This window comes from Nicotiana tabacum, chromosome 19, assembly GCF_000715075.1.
Source record: "Nicotiana tabacum cultivar K326 chromosome 19, ASM71507v2, whole genome shotgun sequence".
In the NCBI taxonomy this organism is placed as follows: Eukaryota; Viridiplantae; Streptophyta; class Magnoliopsida; order Solanales; family Solanaceae; genus Nicotiana; species Nicotiana tabacum.
The window spans coordinates 19,927,695-19,948,717 of record NC_134098.1 but is presented as its reverse complement, the minus strand read 5'-3'; the positions used below and the strand labels follow the sequence as shown (position 1 = coordinate 19,948,717).

The 21,023-nt window shown below is 36.4% G+C and overlaps 1 protein-coding gene and 1 pseudogene across 3 annotated transcripts; one reads left to right on the top strand and one right to left on the bottom strand.

Moving 5' to 3' along the window:
* Nucleotides 1-4,695: 4,695 nt before the first annotated feature.
* On the bottom strand, nt 4,696-20,303 carry LOC107785718 (bifunctional protein FolD 1, mitochondrial-like). 3 transcript variants are annotated; one of them, XM_075239739.1, is made up of 8 exons: nt 19,973-20,111; nt 16,057-16,113; nt 14,619-14,935; nt 7,502-7,738; nt 7,264-7,431; nt 6,923-7,016; nt 6,109-6,177; nt 4,696-5,221 (listed from the first exon to the last, which is right to left on the bottom strand). In XM_075239739.1, the coding sequence occupies exons 3-8, from the start codon at nt 14,763-14,765 to the stop codon at nt 5,142-5,144; spliced, it is 795 nt and encodes a 264-aa protein (XP_075095840.1). In that variant the 5' UTR covers nt 14,766-14,935; nt 16,057-16,113; nt 19,973-20,111; the 3' UTR covers nt 4,696-5,141. The 3 variants fall into 3 exon arrangements, with proteins under 3 accessions (XP_075095840.1, XP_075095837.1, XP_075095838.1); XM_075239736.1 differs by lacking the exon at nt 16,057-16,113 and having other exon boundaries at nt 19,973-20,303; XM_075239737.1 differs by lacking the exons at nt 6,109-6,177; nt 16,057-16,113 and having other exon boundaries at nt 19,973-20,302.
* Nucleotides 17,151-17,298, top strand: LOC142174019 (U6atac minor spliceosomal RNA; annotated as a pseudogene).
* Nucleotides 20,304-21,023: the final 720 nt, after the last annotated feature.

Genomic DNA, 21,023 nt, shown 5'->3' with positions numbered 1-21,023 from the left:
TGTGATACATGATATAGTACAAATTAAAGAATAAGGTGAGTCACTTCTCACATACATATTATTTTACCCCCTATGATTATGGAAACATGAAAATTTTTAATCTTCCAATAATTTATAGTCTCAATATGATAGTCATTTGTATTAGTAAAGTTCAGGTTTACTACAACATATGTCTTGACCATAATCATATAATATGAATGAAATATTTGTATATAAGCTCTTCGAAAACCTTCATTTATTATCCACAATCTAATATTATTCGGACACTACTGGTGTCACGTGTCTTCTAGACAAACAGTTAGTTATTCAGGAGTTTTTGATACATTTTGTACTATCAAATATTGCTCAGACACTTCTGGTATCATGAGAGAAAATCATAATCAAATAAACAATATAAAGACAATTCTAAATTTATAAATGTCAGAAATCAAGAATTTCAATATTTTTACCATCAACTTTGTGACAAATATCTCCTTCAGGGAGAAACGCCATTAACATATGAATATTTTATATCAAAGCGGCAACCACATAGTCATTACATCATTCAGGGAAATATACATGAGTTGTTATTTTCTTCGGGGTAGTTAATAATAACTAACCATAATATATCAGTGTGGTTGTAGTAGAAAGCATTTTGCATTAGAATGATACTTAATAAAATTATCCAAGATGTTTTGCATACAACAAGTACGTGTGGCAATGATCTTTTTGCTACAAAAATAATATTTATATCGTCTATTATTCTACCTCTTCAGGAGGTGAATTGTGGTATTTCTTCATTCACTCCAGGGAATAAAAATGTGCTTCAAAAATAACTTTGAATAACTCATTATTTTATTTAAGCACAGAAAGACACTGCTTCAAAATATTTTCCTACTTCATGAGGAAATTTCAATTGTGTTACTTCTTCAGGAGCAAATTTAAAATACGAAATATTGTATATATTCTCTCAATCATATTAACTCTTCTGGAGGTGAATTGTAATATATTTACATCAAGAGCGCGTTCATATTTACGGCTTTATTAATATTATCACATTCATTTTAGGGAATGGATTAATATTTATCAAAAATTATCATCCTTCAGGAAATCAAACATAATTATCTGAACGCGCATTAATCACATCAAATTGTGATGTTTCAACCTCTTTTAAAATATTTACTACTTCAGGAGCAAATCGAGGCGTGCATGTAATATAGAAAATATTTCTCTAGTTTATCTTTAATTGTAACCATAGAAAGCCTAAATTATCACTTTTGGTGGTCATACGCATATACCACTTCTGGAGGTTAACAAAATTTAGTTACAATGAGATATACGAAACATAACCACTTCTGGTGGTTGTATATTTCTTGCAAACTCTGTTGGAGTTTAAGGGAATCTAACAATGTTATCCACTTTGTAATCCTTTATTAAGATAATAAGGATGAAAATAAATACCAAAATAGGTATTGTATACGTAACATATAACCAATCAAACGATGATAAAGATATTAAAATATAAGCAAAAGGCTCAAATTAAATTACGCAAATTTAGCCACTCCAGATGTAAGTGATATCTACATCACTACTGCCAAGAAGAAAAACTTACCATCTCAAGGATATAATCTGCCTTATGATGTTAGGAATGAACAAGATCTAACCACGGACGTAAGAGCGTCACCTTGCATCGGAGATGAACACACCTCAAGGATATAATCTGCTTTATAATACTCGGAATGAACAAGATCTAACCACGGAGGTAAGAGCGCCGCCTTACATCGGAGATGAACACTGAAATAGAAATTAAATTCGAAGTAAGTGCTCAAAATGACAGAGTCTCGTGCTGATAATGTGTTATAAAATAAAGACTGTTAAGTAAATAAATCGAAGACAAATATAGAGGGAGATTGATCTTTTTATTCAACTTCAAACTGATGTACATAATGAACTAAAAACTCCTCTATTTATAGAAAAAAGAAAGCAGTTGCGAGGCTTTTCAGGAAGCAGCTGCGAGGTTTTTCTTGAGTTGCTTGTAAGTTGTCTGCTTGAGCTGCTTGCAACTTGCCTGTTTAATAAGAAGCTGCTGCAAATCATTTCATTGAGTTGCTTACAACCTGCCTGCATCAGCTGCTTGTAGATAAACTTCAATAGAGTACCAAACGGATAATCTTCTTCAGGAAAATTATATATAACGAAGTAATAAATGGAAATCCACATTATAATTATTTTCATAACAAGTGACAATTATTTCTAGATAATTCTTTGAAAGTTAGAGTGACTGTTAATTTGGGACGAGGATCGGAGTATATCATAGAGTTTTTGGCACTACTATCACTTTTGTTAGAGAAACTGCAATTCGTTGTTTAAAGATATTGAAGCAAATTTTTAGGGGTTGTGACCAATTAGCTTGTAAAAATTGAAATATTTGGTGTGCTGATTCTTTCTATTCCTTATGATTCATGTAAACTACTAAACAAAATAACAAATCTAACTGAAAGTTAAAGTGTTAAAACTAGGGGTGTAAATGGATATTTAAAAATCGACTAAACCGACCGAATCGTACTGTACCGAATCGATTTCTAGGTTTCTTTAATAAAACCGTAGGTTTTTATATAAATCTATAATCGTACTGATAATTAGGGTGATTTTTTATTTTATAAAAATAAACCGAAAAAATACCGAACTGTACCGAATAAATTTACATGTGAAAAATATATTTATATATTAAGTTTAAGAATAATAATGTATTAAAATTTTCCTTGGGCCTTGAAATTGTGAAAAAGGTTACAAGCAAACAAGTAATTAAACTCAAAATCTTAATTCCCAAACCTATAATGCTACTCCTATTGAAACTAAATTATTTTCAACATATTCACTAGCAAGACACAAGCTATTCTAGCGATTAGTAGCAAACTACAATGGTTAGAATATGTTTCCTTTCATATGATTAAGATTTATCTTTTTGAATATTTAATCTTCTATTGACTTTATTCTTGAGTTCCAGCTTGGTTAATATATTTTCACTCGGTTAATATCTTTGTTTAGTTTCTTTTACGCTGCTGTAGAATAATTGATGGATCTATACTCTGGCCATATTTAATATTTTCTTAATTCATCACTCTTTAAAGAGTAAAATATCTAGAGAGTTTGCTAAGTCCTATAAAAGTACATATGTTATTGCATTCTACTTCTACTAGTGACTTTTACATGACATTTAAAAAAATACCGAAAATTAACCGAACCGCACTAATACCGAAGAGAAACCGACATGATTGGAACGGTTTCGAAAAGCTTAATTTTGGTTATGCATAATAGAATAACCGAAAAATTAATATGGTACAAATTTTAGAAAATAACCGTCCGAACCGAACCATTGACATCCCTAGTTAAACCAAATATTTTCTCTAACATGTTTGAACGTGGATTTGAATAGTGATAAAGTAGTTCTCTTTTTAGTACTTCCGCAGCATTTCCATGTGTGTTTGGCGCTCATTCCTGTCTTTTGTTTAACTTGAGATTGAGTGTGATATATATACATCACATGAATATTTAAGATTGGAATATAATTGAATTTCCAAAATAATTTGGTCGAGTAATGATATGTCCAGGTCATCAATAATACTTAAATTTAAATAATTTCTTTCGTAAGTTCTTCCTTAAAAATGTTTTATGAATCAAGTATTGTGCGTATAAGATAATAACAACAATTATATTTGTATAATTAAACAAGAAAATATAGTCTAACACTTTCTATTAACATAAAGATTTTGTTACTTAGTGTTTAATTTCCTCCACTTCATGACTTCACACATAAAGTTTATTGATTTCACGATAAGCAAGTCTCTTCCTATTTCATGGGAAAGGAATTCAATAACGATGAGCACGAAAACAAACAACGAAGATACGTCCAATAATTAATGAGACAATTAAAGCCAACAAAGAAGTGGTCTTTCTTACAGTGAAATAAGCTATACTAGCTTGATTTTTGATGTTCTATTTAATTTGATGGGAAAAAGCAATATTATTGTTGTGTCAACCTACATATCAAATTTAATGCTTTTTTATATGAAATCATCTTGTGTTGGTATAACATTCAAAATTTGATTTGTATTCTTGCAGCAATCATTTTGATCCATAATTCTTCAAATGCTTTTATTCTTATTGATATTTCAGACTGTAAGTGTAAGTCAATTCTGTGTAGTTATTCGTTTAGTTAAATAATACTATTTTCCTAAATTTATATATCAAGTTATTGTACTCGATGCTTTGTTTAGATACTATTGATATTATTTTGCAATATTATATTTTACAAAATATGGCGTGCCGAGAAACTAGTATTATACAAAAAGTAGAGGCAAAATTAGATGTTCTTCAAGTATATTGTTTAAATTTCCTTTCACAATATTCGGGTTAGCCGTAGGTCTCAAGGATTGCACGTAGTTAATAAGTCATTATCAAACACACAAAAAGATTCCAAACTCCATATGGGGAAGGAGCTTTGTTGTTTGCAAGATCTTGATCATTTAAATGGACCCATTTTTCATTCCATTTGTGGGAATTTGATGATCTATAAACCGTCCTTAATTTAGAGATAAAGTAGGTTCATTGTCATTGTAAACAAGCATATTCCATAGCATTTGAATCTGCCACAATGGAGTTGAGTTGTCCTGAATTTTTTTCCTCTTTTTTTGTGGATAACGTAACAGTCTTATTGATGTCAAGGGAGAAACTCGTATAAAAGCGCGAAGTACAAATACACAATATGATTTTTTACCAAGTGTACTCTATCGTCTATTCTAATCAGGATTCTATTAACTGCTCCAACAATTTACAGAAAATATGAATGATTCAAATATGTGCAAAGGAGTGAAAACTCCTTCAAAATCTCCTCCATTTATTTCTTCCCTAGTTATTCAGACGAGTGTCACAACAACCACTTCCCATGGTCATCCTCTTCTCCTTTTCCTTCTGAATGCATATAGCAAGTTTTTGCCAGTGTTCAGCATTGACTATTTGGCTCCAAACAGGTTCTAGACTCCAAAACAAAATGCACGGCCTGAAATGAACTAGTAAGTGGTTCACATCTTCCCCGACCTCTTGCACATGAAGCACATATTAATACGAATTTTCTCCCTCTTTCCAGATAGCTTCCCACACTGCTAACCACTCAGATAAGTTGATTTTCTGAGTTGGAAGAGAATAAACTTGGATCTGAGGATGTTGTGATTATAACCATAACCTGTTGATGTCAGAAATGAAAAAAAAAAGTGCTTACGACAAAAATATAGTACTCCATATAAATCGCAAGGCTTACACACCTATACATCTTTTTCGACCAGCAGGTAAAGAGTATATAAACACAGAGGGGGGTGGGGGCCCTCGGGCAATCTTGCAACCACAGGCAGGTAAGACATAAAAAGCCAATAACCACAAGGAGTGAAACCATTTTCCTTGTGTAAGTAAACAATAAGAAATTTCAGAACTTAAAGAAAATAAAAGGAGCCAGAGAAAATGGATGTAACTTCTTATCAAAATTAAAAAATTATGCACAAATTAAAAGACCAGGTCTCTGAATGAACACTAAGCATTATGGTACTCCTAAAACTCGGCACCAATCACACACGAGTATGTTGGCATTCAAGTATTTCCTTATCAAGCAGCTAGCTCCGGCAATTGTAAATAGCCTTACGCAGTAAGAAGTAATAGCATGAATCATGAAGGCTGAGTTGCAGCAGCAACTACATCTGTAAAGTACTAAGTGGAAAATTAACAATAGAAAAAGCAATTGTTTTATATTCCCTTTCGATAATGTACGAAAAGCAATTATTTTCAGGGGCAAATACTATTTTCTTAAAAATTTTTGGTCTTGTGTACGCATGTATAAGGGTAATAACAGCCCCATTTGGGTGTTGGATCCATATAGTTTATTTACCGGTCAAAAAGACCTTAGCATCAACCAAAGAAATGCTTGATTATTAGCTTTTAACATCCCTCTAGCTGCAAGGGTGTGGCCTAATGGTCAATAAAATCAATGCAAACCTTGAAGATCAGGTTTCAAATCCCAGCAACTACACTAGGTGATTTCTTCTCATCTGTCTAAGCTTTGATGGATAGAGTTACACGTACCTATGCTGAAGAGAGGTAGCAAGTACGCGTTGGAATTGTCAAGGTGCGCGTAAGTAGGTCCAGACACCACTGTCAAAAAAAACAAAAGACAAAAAACCTTGTGGCTATACAGAGTAGAAGAGACAATATGCAAAACGGAATCCCTATGTAAAATCTGGACCAACTCTATCAATTAATAAGTTTTGCTTGATGTCCTAGATTACACTCAAAAGAAAACTACCCCAAGAATTGTTTCCAAAGATATACCAAATTAGACAAGATAATTAATTATCCTCGTGATCTCATCTGAGTTGAAGGATTCGCAGATAAGGGGGTTAAATCTTAAAGCATCTGGAATAATTCACAAAAAAAAAAAAAACAGGCTGATACAGAGTTTAGAAAGGTTAATACACTATTTCAGGCCTCTTATTTTACTTATCCCCATCAAACGCATATCAGGTAATGTTTCCACAAATCTCCTAAGACCTGAAACAGAAATCTTGGAAGTGCATTAAAGCATCGGGAAAAGACAACTGAGGATCTTATGATACCCCTACTCAGTTCCTCTGCTGCCTAGAATGCAGAAGGAAGAAGAAATAATGTTGCGCTACCAGCCGCAAGAGTGCGAAATTAAGATTATTTGGGAAGTGAAATGCAGAACATGACTATGGCTATGATCCATATCTTATGAGTCTCCTGCTGGACAACAATGTAGGTGTCCTCAATGTTGGTAGATTAAAATCAAAAGCAACCAATTATCAGGTGTTCCTGTAAGTACGCTTAGCAGCGTCAACAGTGTTGGAGAGAAGCATAGAGATTGTAATGGGTCCAACACCTCCTGGAACAGGGGTAATAGCTGAGGCCTTCACTATCGCTTCCTCATAGCAAACATCTACAACCAGACGATGACCCTGCAAACTGCCAGTATCCTGCATATATAAGATCATAGCCATCAATATAAGAATGATACTCATAATTCACAATAGAGCAACTAATAAAGTGAGGACTTAAGACTCCTTTCAAAGAGAACTGTCCAGTGTGAACCAAGATATTTAGCGAAGGAACTATTGTAGCACTAGTATGCATAGCAAACAAAAGTGTAAATTGCCGAACAAGTATCTCAAATCATTTTAGCAAGCAAAAGAAATACAAGCAAATGTAACAGCTTGTGGCTACCTCAACTGAATTTGCACCCATGTCAACAACAATAACCCCTGGTTTCAGCCAGTGCCCTCGAATCATGTTTGGAACTCCAATATCTGAAACCAAAATGTCAGCCCCACAGGTTACTTGCTCTGGGTTCCCGGTGAATGCGTGCACAGTAGTGACTGTTGCATGGTGCCTCTGCAAATTAAAATATGCATTAAGCCAAGGATAATAGTTTAAAATTTAGCAGTAAAAGAAAATGGTCTACCTGTATTAGCAAGGAAGTGGGCAACCCCCCAAGCTTGCTCCTCCCGACTACCACTACATTTTTACCTTTGATTTTCACATCATTCCTGAGCAGTAACTCAACGCAACTCTTTGAAGCACAAGGGATGAATGAGGGCTCCCTTCCGCGCATGGCAAGATTACCAACATTGGTGGGATGAAAGCCATCCACATCTTTCTCCGGACTCACATAGCTTATAATCTTTTCTTCATCCAAGTGCTGTGCCCATAAATCAATACCCAAAGTTAAATATGCCAGAGATCACACATTTGGACTAATCTCAGAAAGAACATCATCCGACCATAAAGAATATCAGCTGCACAAAGAGAAACATTCCAGAAAGCACAGACATCTGAGAGCGATGAGGTCGTTTTCTCCATGGCGCAAACAAAAAAGGGCAGACATTAGGTGAAATGAAACTTGTGGCAGATCTGTCTTATCCCAAGAAAGTCTTCTGTTTCATTCCAACAGAATAAAGCAATAAAACTAAAGCATTTACCTACTATCTCAACTAAAGCACTTATGTACTATCTCCCAGTGCTTCTGATAACTGCCGATGCATAAGTGCTTCTAGGCCTAGAGCGGATATTAACCCAACTCAATCATAAAATGCCGGATGCCCAGTAGAGAGAAAATTAGCCGACAACAGTCATTTGCTCAATCACATTGAAGAAACATTTTGTGTACAGTGTACAGTGTTCTCAGCTCGCTCACACGAAAACACACCCATTTACTAAAATTATTTCCTCCTGTCCTGATGAAGATTATCCACAGTAATTGCTGCTTCCAAACAACCCTTTCAAGCGAGGGGAAAAAATTATAGAAAAGCTTTCCTAGGACCATTAAGCCTCCATGTAATTGTCAAGGGAGAAAAATCCTCCTCCGGGTTACACTCATGAAACCTACCAAACAATAATGATGATGATGATGATGATATCGATGACGACAATACTGCTAATAATAGTACACCAACTCAAGGAATGCATCACGAAAAGCATACCATTGTTGGATGTTTTCCTATTCAAGTTCTCTCAATCTCCAAAAGAATCCCAATGTTATGGATCAATCAAAAAGATAAAAGGATATGGCTCCAACTCCTAATCTTATCTAGCTCTTATCAGATGTGTGCTGGTGAACAATTTGAGAATTGTGAACAATGACTGCTTCCACGTCGCCACACTTTGTCAACAACAGTTATGTATGGTAATTGTTAGTTTACAGCATGTATATAGTGTAGTATTGTCCCACATTGGTAGAGGAGTAGTATGTCCTTGTATAGTATAACCATAAATAAGGACCTCTTGTATTGTATTGTTCATCTAATATCAATAATATATTTTCTCCCGTGCCTTCTCACATGGTATCAGAGCAATTGTGAGAGACTTATCGCTGTGCATAAATTCCAGCGATTCAGGGAAAGAGAAATCAGTACTTTTTTAAGACTGTTTTCTAGCTGCTTCATTTCTGTCAGTGTTGTGCAAAATCCAACACTACCACAAGAGTCGTCACTGTCCGGCGACCAAACCCCAGTGAAAAGCTCCGGCGGCAGCCTCCTCACGCGCCTCCACGCGCCACCAGAAGCTCACGCACCTGAGCTCACGCGCCGGCGCGTACGACCACTTCCGGCCATTTTTTGAAAATCTTCCTTCAGAACAGTTGGGTCGCCTGGTAATTCCGATACTATCCCTACTGTTTTCATTTCATTCCGATAACTTTGAGTTTTTTTCCCGGCAGCTACAGTACTATTCCGGCAGCTACAGTAGATTCCGGCAGCTACAGTATTTCAGTATTCTATTTCTGTGTTTCCGTATACTGTTTCAGTGGATTACAGTTGATTCTTTCTTTTATTAGGTAATAATTTGCAACAATGTCTTTGGGATTTGATGCTTTTGGGTCTAGAAACATGAGTTCTGGAAGCTCTAGTGCTATTATTACCTCAGAACCTTTAATGGGAGGTTCAAACTACTTAGCTTGGGCTTCATCTGTCGAGTTATAGTGTAGAGGTCAAGGTGTTCAAGATCATCTAATCAAACAGTCTAGCGATGGAGATGAAAAGGCAATAGCACTTTGGGCAAAAATCGATGCTCAGTTATGTAGCATCTTGTGGCGATCTATTGATTCCAAGTTGATGCCCTTGTTTCGTCCATTCCAGACATGTTATTTGGTTTGGGCAAAGGCACGCACCTTATACACTAATGACATATCTCGCTTCTATGATGTGATATCGCGGATGACAAGCTTAAAGAAGTAGGAATTGGATATATCTACTTACTTGGGTCAAGTACAGGCAGTCATGGAAGAATTTGAGAAGTTGATACCAGTTTCTGCTAGTGTGGAAAAACAACAAGAGCAGCGACAGAAGATGTTTCTCGTTCTTACCCTCGCTGGACTTCCTAATGATCTTGATTCAGTACGCGACCAGATTTTGGCTAGTCCGTCTGTCCCGACAGTTGATGAATTATTCTCTCGATTACTCCGCCTTGCTGCAGCACCAAGTCCACCAGTGATCTCATCACAGATACTTGATTCCTCTGTTCTTGCATCCCAGACAATGGATGTTCGGGCATCTCAAACTATGGAGCATAGACGAGGAGGAGGTCGTTTTGGATGATCTAGACCCAAGTGTTCTTATTGTCACAAACTTGGACACACTCGTGAAATGTGCTATTCCTTACATGGTCGTCCACCCAAAAATGCTTACATTGCTCAGACCGAGACTCCAGGTAACCAAGGATTTTCTTTATCTAAAGAAGAATATAATGAGCTCCTTCAGTATCGAGCAAGTAAGCAGACATCTCCACAAGTAGCCTCAGTTGCTTAGACTGATACTTCTGTTACTGGTAATTCTTTTGCTTGTATTTCCCAGTCTAGCACTCTTGGCCCATGGGTCATGGACTCCGGCGCTTCTGATCACATCTCTGGTAATATATCACTTTTGTCAAATATTGTATATTCACAGTCTTTTCCCACTGTTACTTTAGCCAATGGATGTCAAACTAAGGCAAAAGGAGTTGGACAAGCTAATCCCTTGTCTTCTATCACCCTAGATTCCGTTCTTTATGTCCCTGGCTGTCCTTTTAGTCTTGCATTTGTTAGTCGTTTGACTCGTGTCCTCCATTGTGGTATATATTTTATTGACGATTCTTTTATTATGCAGGACCGCAGTACGGGACAGACAATTGGTATAGGACGTGAATCAGAAGGCCTTTACTACCTTAACTCACTCAGTCCTTCCACAACATGTCTAGTTACAGATCCTCCAGATCTAATCCACAGACGTTTAGGACATCCGAGTTTATCCAAACTTCAGAAGATGGTGCCTAGTTTATCTAGTTTGTCTACATTAGATTGTGAGTCGTGTCAACTTGGGAAACATACCCGAGCCTCTTTTTCGCGTAGTGTTGAGAGTCATACAGAGTCTGTCTTCTCCTTAGTTCATTCTGATATATGGGGTCCTAGTAGAGTCAGTTCATCCTTGGGATTTCGTTATTTTGTCAGTTTCATTGATGATTATTCAAGATGTACTTGGCTTTTCTTAATGAAAGATCGTTCTGAGTTATTTTCTATATTCCAGAGTTTCTGTGCTGAAATCAAAAACCAATTTGGTGTTTCTATTCGCATTTTTCGCAGTGATAATGCCTTAGAATATTTATCTTCTCAATTTCAGCAGTTTATGACTTCTCAAGGAATTATTCATTAGACATCTTGTCCTTATACCCCTCAGCAAAATGGGGTTGCTGAGAGAAAGAATAGGCAAGGACCTTATTGAGACTGCTCGCACACTTCTAATTGAATCTCGTGTTCCGTTGCGTTTTTTGGGCGATGCAGTTCTCACAGCTTGTTATTTGATTAATCGGATGCCTTCATCTCCCATCAAGAATCAGATTCCACATTCAGTATTGTTTCCCCAGTCACCCTTATACTCTCTTCCACCTCGTGTTTTTGGAAGCACGTGTTTTGTTCATAACTTAGCCCCTGGGAAAGATAAGTTAGCTCCTCGTGCTCTCAAGTGTGTCTTCCTTGGTTATTCTCGTGTTCAGAAGGGACATCGTTGTTATTCTCCAGATCTTCGTAGGTACCTTATATCAGCTGACGTCACATTTTTTGAGTCTAAACCTTTCTTTACCTCTGCTGAACACCATGATATATCTGAGGTCTTACCTATACCGACCTTTGAGGAGTTTACTATAGCTCCTCCTCCACCTTCGACCACAGAGGTTTCATCCATACCAACCGTTGAGGAGTCTAGTGTTGTTCCCCCTAGTTCCCCAGCCACAGGAACACCACTCTTGACTTATCATCGTCGTTTGAGTCCTCCATCAGGCCCAACTGGTTCTCGTCCTGCACCTGACCCTGCTCCTGTTGCGGACCCTGCTCCTAGTACACTGATTGCACTTCGGAAAGGTATACGGACCACACTTAACCCTAATCCTCATTATGTCGGTTTGAGCTATCATCGTCTGTCATCTCCCCATTATGCTTTTATATCATCTTTGTCCTCGGTTTCCATCCCTAAGTCTACAGGTGAAGCGTTGTCTCATCCAGGATGGCGACAGGCTATGAGTGACGAGATGTCTGCTTTACATACAAGTGATACTTGGGAGCTTGTTCCTCTTCCTTCAGGTAAATCTACTTGTTGGTTGTCGTTGGGTTTATGCAGTCAAAGTTGGTCCCGATGGACAGATTGATCGACTTAAGACCCGTCTTGTTGCCAAAGGATATACTCAGATATTTGGGCTCGATTACAGTGATACCTTCTCTCCCGTGGCTAAAGTGGCTTCAGTCCACATTTTTCTATCCATGGCTGCGGTTCGTCATTGGCCCCTCTATCAGCTGGACATTAAAAATGCCTTTCTTCACGGTGATCTTGAGGATGAGGTTTATATGGAGCAACCACCTGGTTTTGTTGCTCAGGGGAGTCTCGTGGCCTTGTATGTCGCTTGCGTCGGTCACTTTATGGTCTAAAGCAGTCTCCTCGAGCCTGGTTTGGTAAGTTCAGCACGGTTATCCAGAAGTTTGGCATGACTCGTAGTGAAGTTGATCACTCTGTGTTTTATCGACACTCTGCTTCAAGTCTCTGTATTTATCTGGTAGTCTATGTTGATGATATTGTTATTATTGGCAATGATCAGGATGGTATTACCAATCTGAAGCAGCATCTCTTCCAGCACTTCCAAACTAAGGATCTAGACAGATTGAAGTACTTTCTAGGTATTGAGGTTGCCCAGTCTAGCTCAGGTATTGTTATTTCTCAAAGAGAATATGCTTTAGACATTCTTGAGGAGACGGGGATGATAGGTTGCAGACCTGTTGACACTCCGATGGATCCGAATTCTAAACTTATGCCAGGACAGGGGAGCCGCTTAGCGATCCTGCAAGCTATAGGCGGCTGGTTGGAAAATTAAATTATCTCACAGTGACTAAACCCGACATTTCTTATCCTGTGAGTGTTGCAAGTCAGTTTATGAATTCTCCCTGTGATAGTCATTGGGATGCAGTTGTTCGCATTATTCGATATATAAAATCGGCTCCAGGCAAAGGGTTACTCTTTGAGGATCGAGGTCATGAGCAGATCATTGGATACTCAGACGCTGATTGGGCAGGATCACCTTCTGATAGACGTTCTACGTCTGGATATTGTGTTTTAGTAGGAGGAAATTTGGTGTCCTGGAAGAGCAAGAAACAGAATGTAGTTGCTCGGTCTAGTGTAGAAGCAGAATATCGAGCAATGGCTATGGCAACATGTGAGCTAGTCTGGACCAAACAATTGCTCAAGGAGTTGAAATTTGGTGAAGTCAGTCGGATGGAATTTATGTGCGATAATCAAGCTGCCTGCCCTTCATATTGCATCAAATCCGGTGTTCCATGAGAGAACTAAACACATTGAGATTGATTGTTACTTCGTCAGAGAAAAGATACTTTCAGGAGAGATTGCTACAAAGTTTGTGAGGTCGAATGATCAACTTGCAGATATTTCCACCAAGTCTCTCACTGGTCCTCGTATTGGTTATATATGTAACAAGCTCGGTACATATGATTTGTATGCACCGGCTTGAGGGGGAGTGTTAGTTTACAGCATGTATATAGTGTAGTATTGTCCCACATTGGTAGAAGAGTAGTATGTCCTTGTATAGTATAGCTATAAATAAGGACCTCTTGTATTGTATTGTTCATCTAATATCAATAACATATTTTCTCCCGTGCCTTCTCACAGTAATATATTCTTCAAAGTCCCTTCTTTGCACAGAGTCAGAGTGTCCTCCCAATAAAAAGAAAAAACCCCACCTTGAAAGAAATGTGAATGGACCTGATCTAACCTTTCCTAATCCCCTTCCACAAGATAAAGAATGTCTCCTATCTTCTTTACTGATCTATCTTCCTCTCTCATTATTATAATAAAAATATTTGACTTTATCAGGCAGTTTATTCTCATCAATGTTAAATTTTAGTAACCATTTTCCTAGAAGGGCTTGGTTTAAAGGTGGTAATGATTCCTAACTCGCAACCCTGCACAAGAAATGGTGGATGTCCAATCTGATAAGACACCTTTACTAAATTTTCTTTTTCCCTCCCAATAAAGGTAATAAATTCCATCTGAAATGGACATGGGCATGACCAAAAGTGACATAGAATGAAATTTGACAAAGAAGTTTTCACAAGGGTCAATTTCCCTCCCCTTGAAAGATATTGCTCCTTAAAAGTAGCAAATCTAGATTCATCGAGCTCAACACAATCATCTCTTGATTAATTTCATTTAAATAGAATGGAATAGAGCTCTATGAAGAATTTGATTAGGAAAATTAGTGGGTAGAATACTAACTAAATGTGACTACAAGGCTTTACATTACTATTTAAGGGAAAAGTGCAATATGAGAAGTTATGTGCTTTAGAGATCTGGACATATGATCACATGTTGCACAACGAAAGCAGCATGACCACATTGTGTCATCTGGAGTACCCCAAAAATCTGGAAACAGCTAAATCAAAAAGGAGGTGTGCTATTATAAACAAGAAACAATAATTTGAAGTTAATACGGACAAAAAAAGGTGAAGAAAATGAAGAACAAATTCAACTGAGAACTGGGGATGGGTAAATTACTTTTGGTAGAGGAAGCTGCACAACTACACCATGTATTAATGGATTCTCATTAAAACTTGAAACTGCATCAAGTAATTCAGCTTCAGTGCAATCCTCAGGAAGTTCCACCGTGAATGGTGCTATTCCAACTTTCATGCAAGCTTTCATCTTAATATGGACAAAAGATTGAGAATCCCTCCTTCCACCCACAAGGATAACACCTAAACCTGGAGTCTTTCCGATCGTATTCTTCAATTCAGATATTTCAGCTGCTATCCAAGAGTTTATATTGTTTGCAATTGGCTTTCCTTCAAGCACTCTAGCAATCTGACCAATAGCTGCTTTATTTACACAGCAGTAAAATAGTTAATTATGCTTTTAAACCAAAAATAATGTGCATAAGGAAACAACTCACAAATAAAAATTGCTCAATAAACTAATACAACAGCAGTAGAAAACATCATAGCTATTATCAAATAACTAAAAGTGCATTCTCATATTTACATTCTCTCAGCATTACTGATAGCAAGATAGTTACTTTGCAACATGAGAAAGTTGGCCACAGAGGAGACTAATTCACGTTATTTGATTTATTATCCACGCCATTGACAGTTCAGGAAATTCTTTGTTATAAGTAAAAGTTCTGAAACAACTTTAGGGTACGATAGATAGTTCTTGAGCCTAGGGTGACAGCATTCTATAGTTTTTCCTTAGGTGATAGATACACTCTGTATACGATACTAGTTTGTAAATGTGCAATGCACAAATTATCAGGGAGAGATTGATGAATTAATACTTTATTATGTAATTGATAATATTTTTACATGATGCCATGTATTGAATGACAATGGAACTGGAAACATATCAGGAGTCTATGGAGTGAGTTCGCTAAGGAATAACTTCATTCTCTTCGGATATTTTAAAAACTGAAGTTGTTATTTGTTTGCATTTTACAATAGAATAGAGTTAACCGAATAAAAGAGCTGCAGTCATTAAGAATCTTTTCTATTCTTAATATTTTCATCTAAGAAGTGCATGCATGTTTCTCACTCCATCAAACATTGGAAACAAGATGAATGTCTTATTAGGAACAATGCATTTACTTTCTTTTAGTGGTGACAAACACAACCTAATTCTTGTATCATCTAGAGAAACTCAAGAAGGTTGTTTTGATTTTTATATCAAATCTATTTCTAGAAGTTTGTTTATATATATATATATATATATATATATATATATATATATATATATATACATATTGGGCCTGAGGCGTTTTGTTTCTGAAACATTTCCCTTTCCAAAAGTAGGTAATAAGTACTTTTTTCAAATGATTTGATTTCATCCATTTATTTCATTTTCCAAATTATGATTTGTAATATAGTCTAACACATTAGTTTTAGAACAGGGAATAACTCGGTAAATAAAATTTTAATAAGTAGATGTAATGAAATTGGATTACCTGCATTCAAGATATAGTCCTTTGGGAGTAAGATTATGGTCTTCGGGTAAGATTATTCTACATATTTTGCGCAAATTAAAGTAAGTAAAAATTACAGGCAAAACTGATGAAAGTAGTCATGCTCTTTCCATCCCAATTATGCTATCATCCAATGCATGAAGTCAAGCAAAGCTATAGTAATCGTGCACAGAAATATGCCCATAGGTTATAGTAATATCATTGACTTCAGTGTGGAGTAAGTTAATGTGACTATTTTAAAAATTGACTTAACTTACAGGAACCCTTGAGCCCTCTTTGTTTGAAGTTTGTTTGCTTAATACCTTTCATTTCTTAATAAGAAGATATCACATAATTTGTTGTACTTTTATTGATACTTTTTTTTCTCCTTGAGTAAAAGATTTGTGAATAAGTTAAACTCTTCTAATAGGATATTCATATATTGAAGGCACCGCAGTAAAAAAACATATGTTTCTTTTTCGATAAATTTGATAATTCCATCAAAGCACCAAGCCAATGCCACAAAAAAGTGAAGCTACACATCTAATAAGCTTAATAAAAAATCCTACAAAAAACACAATCACCTAGACTATATTCACTTAACAATGAAAACATACAAAATATTAATGAGTTCCTAATTTTACCATAGTAGATTTTTTAACTCCATCCAAAGCCATTTTACTTCAATATCCCATTATCAACAAGACGATGCACATATTGCTAATGACACTTCAATGTTGTGTGACACAAAGGTGGCCGAACTACAAGATCTGAACCACATATTGCTTTAGTCTCCAAGGTAACACCTATTAGTTGGGGAGACATCCTTGAGTGATTTATACCCGCAAGTATACGCCATTGGAAATGATAAGGAGAGAATGGTAGTTAAAGTTATGAGAAGGCGTAGTCCGGGGATATTATGGGATATAAGTTTTAGAAGGGTCATTCAATATTATAAGTGGGAGGAATTTTGGGAGATTTTGCATAAAATTGCACAGTTAGACAACAGGGGATGGGGAGGTGGAAAAGAGAGATGGTGTAGAGCTGCCCGAGCATCAGGGTATTTGGGATAAAATCCTACCACATGGGACAAGGAAGTGTTAGTAGAAAAGAGAGATAGTTGGCACCTCCGCCGAAAGGGACTGAAACAGCCTTCGGGCTTTACCTGTTACCAGACACATGGGACAAGGGAGAGGTGCAGAAGGGGATGTAGCATACTCAGGTGCCAAAGGAAGATGCATTTCTTACTTCATGAGCATCCTTCAATGTGATACCCAAGAATGACATTTTAAGGAGTTGATCTTATATGTGCAAAGAGGGAGGAGAGGATGCCGATTATTCAAAGTTGCATTGCGAGATGGTCATCCAACTCTAGGAACAAATGTTCTCATTGTTCTATATCAGGTGAGTACTGGTGCTTCCAAGAACAGTAACGGAAAAAAGTTGCAAGCTGGAAGATACAGAAAATTATAAGAAAAGGTAAGCCCTTTGGGAGGCGGTACCTCTTTGTATTTTTTGGTCAGTTTGGAAAGAGAAGAATATTTTGTAGTATGCAGAAATGCAGGGTAAGGCCGCGTACAATAGACCCTTGTGGTCCGGCCCTTTCCCGGACCCCGCGCATAGCGGGAGCTTAGTGCACCGGGCTGCCCTTTTTTTTAGGGTAGGATGTAGAGAGCATAGAAATATCTCTTGTGTTTCATCTGTATTTTTGTTGTAAAGAGAATATTCCTGTTTGAACGGATAGTTAGACAGATCTGATAAAATAAAAAAATAATAATAATAAAGTTAGACAGATTTGTTAGAGGGGTGAAAATACTCCATACCATCACATTATATGCATTTTTTACACCATCGTAGTGTGTCATTAGTGAAACTCTATATACATAAAAAGAACAGCTTTTTGCACTCACATTGCAAAGGCATCAGATCCCCCGTGGAGAAAGAACCTCATTACACTTAGATCTCACTAATGAAAACATAACCATGTTTTAGTCAATAATTTCACTAGTGACAAAAACTTGGCGTCTAACAGATATACAAGTTATGCATATGACTCATCCTGAATCATCAACAATTACAACTTGCTGGGGATTGGTGCGTAATTGTTGTTGGTGTTGTTTTATCTATGCAATATGATATCTATTGTTACACCAAAAATGCAAGTGAAAGGAAAAAGATCTTTTAATTTCACTTGTAGGATCATAGAAATCTTGATGTTCCTGACCAGGTACACCAAATTACTTAAAGACTATCAAAACAATGATATTTTTACCTTCCAGGTTAATCCCAATATCCCCAACCTGATTCTCGCACAGTTAATAACCCATTTTCCATCAACCATTATTTTCAGGAAAGAAAATACATGTTACATTTGACATTAGAATAGTAAAAATTGTACTAATAAAATCCCCATCTTTTTTGCGATCGCGACATAGTTGTAGTTGTTTTATGAACTAGTAAATCCTCAGCACTAGCCGGAAGCACTTATGCACGGGTTAAGCCATTTTTATGTACTTGCAAATCCATCAATTACAATAAAACATTATCACATGGAGCTATCAGTATGGGTCCAGGAGGATATAGGAGAGAGGTGGGGAAACAAATTTTAAGCATAAAGGCTTGAAAAGAAGTAGCTTCTTTTTCGCTTAGTCCGCAGTGCAGGATACACAACTGTTGCACTACATGATGGTTTCACATTACAAAAGAGTTATCGCCTTGCTTCATTGCATGATGGCTTCACTACTGTGATTCCGTGCACTCTTGTTTTCTGACAGATCGTGGAGGTTACAGAAGACGTAGTGGAGGAAGCTACCATGTTAAGTGGAGATTATAGAGAAGAAAGGCAGTCTGAAAATGTCATCTCTTTTCATTGTATGTGAATGAAAGAATTAGGAAAATGTTTCAAATTACTGAAAAAGATACAGAAATCATTAGAAGATTTTTTTTCTTAAAATTGTCTTCGTGTGACCTATAGGTCACGGGTTCGAGCCGTGGAATCAGCCATTGATGTTTGCATCAGGGTAGGCTGCCTACATTACACCCTTGGGGTGCGGCCCTTTCCTGGAGCCTGCGTGAACGCAGGACACTGGTCTGCCCTACTTGGTTTGCAAACAAGTTATACTGCGATTATAATGTGAGGATTATAGTACGAGGAATAAACAATGACGGATAATTTGGGGGATATACTTTTATTGGTAGATGTTTGGTTCATTGGATTAAAAATAAGATTAAAAATGAGATATATGGAGTATAGTATAAACTATGTGTTTGGTTTTACACTAGATAAACTTGAATAAACTTTTATTTTCAATTCTAACCTTGGTTTTCCTTAAAGACTTTAAAGGGCAAATGTGTTGCTTTGTTGTTTTATCCCAGGATTAGTAGGATTACTATCCCATATAGAATGTGGTAAAAAAATAATACCACAATTGTGTTATAAACAATCCCGGGATTGCTTATACCTGAATCAAAAGTTCAACCAAATGTGGAATAAAATTTCCACAGGGATTATTTTCCCTTATGCTTGAAACCCAACGACCCCCTTTTTTTTTTGGTGGTATAAAGGGAGCATGACGCATTGCACTGATAGCTCGATAAACTTGATGGACCACAGTGGAGACTCCGATTGAGTCATATAAACAAGTCACAACTTGTACGTATTCTTTTTTTGACACCAACTCAGTTTTAATTAATGAAACGTTTCGACTTATCAAGAAGAATGTACTTGTAAATTCAGACATATCAGAAGTTCTCTGAGGATAGCTAACTGTCAACCACAAAAAATAACAGAAATTATATGCTAAGAGGTGAGCCAAACATGAAAAACAAAAAGGAACAGCATTACCAATTGTTAACACATAATGCAGTTCAGTTAACCATTGGCTGGCAAATAAATAGATAAAAGGAAAGGACCACTAACAATTAGTCTTGAGATGAGGAGAACATGTTTTGGCGATGGATGTGTCGTGGCGTGGAATCCAAATGTCAGGAAGATCGACGGATGTGAGGGGTGGAAACCGTAGGCGGTGTTTATTTGCCCTCTGCGCCGACGAATGAAATGCCTTCTCCAACATTCGACAGAACATTGCCGCTCTATCTTGCATCTCGCTGCTCAAATTGTGAATCTTTTGACTTATATGGATATAAAAAGGAACACTTTTGAGTTCTCTGAAACGATGGTGGGAAAAAGTTTAGGAAACAGTCACTCGCTAACTACAAAGGGGAACTTCTCGGTTTCCAATTTGAATTTTACTGTATTTTTTTTATGTACTAATTTTCTCTAAAATACTAGTACTACCCATTTCCTCCATATTAATTTTTTATGGTTTCTCCGCACTTTAAAATATATTTAAATTTAATGGTCTTAATTATAATATAGTTAGTCCAAATTATTTGTTATTATAAAATTCATCACTTAAAAGATACTTTATTAATTAACAAGAAGTGTAAATTTGAAAAATTTAACCTAATAAATAATTTCATATTTTTTTAAACTATCAAATATTTTGGGACAATTGAGTTTGTCAAAATTACTAATATTAGGACCGGATGGAGTAGTTCATAGTTTCTCGTTTTCAAAACTGAAACCCTTTGCTACATGTTACTAAAAATAAGACTAATTAAAAAAAATTATTCCTCTTTTTCACTGAAAAAATTATTCTTTGGTGTATGAGCAAAAGATGTTATCCATCCTAACCAAGAAGATCTAAGAAAAAAGCTAGATCAAAAAGGGCTTTCACTCAAATAATTATTTTCTTTAAAAAAAAAAAGTTATACTCGGTTAGCTAAACTTTCAATGTTTCAATTGGTAGTCCGAAAAAAATAACACTTTGAGCCTGTTTGAATTAGCCGGAAAAAATAGCTTTAAAGCACAAGTGTTTAGAAGCAGCTTTTAAGTGCTGGAGTTTGTTTTATAAATAAATAGTTATATGTTTGGATAAAGTGGTGAAGCTTAAAAAATATTATTGAAG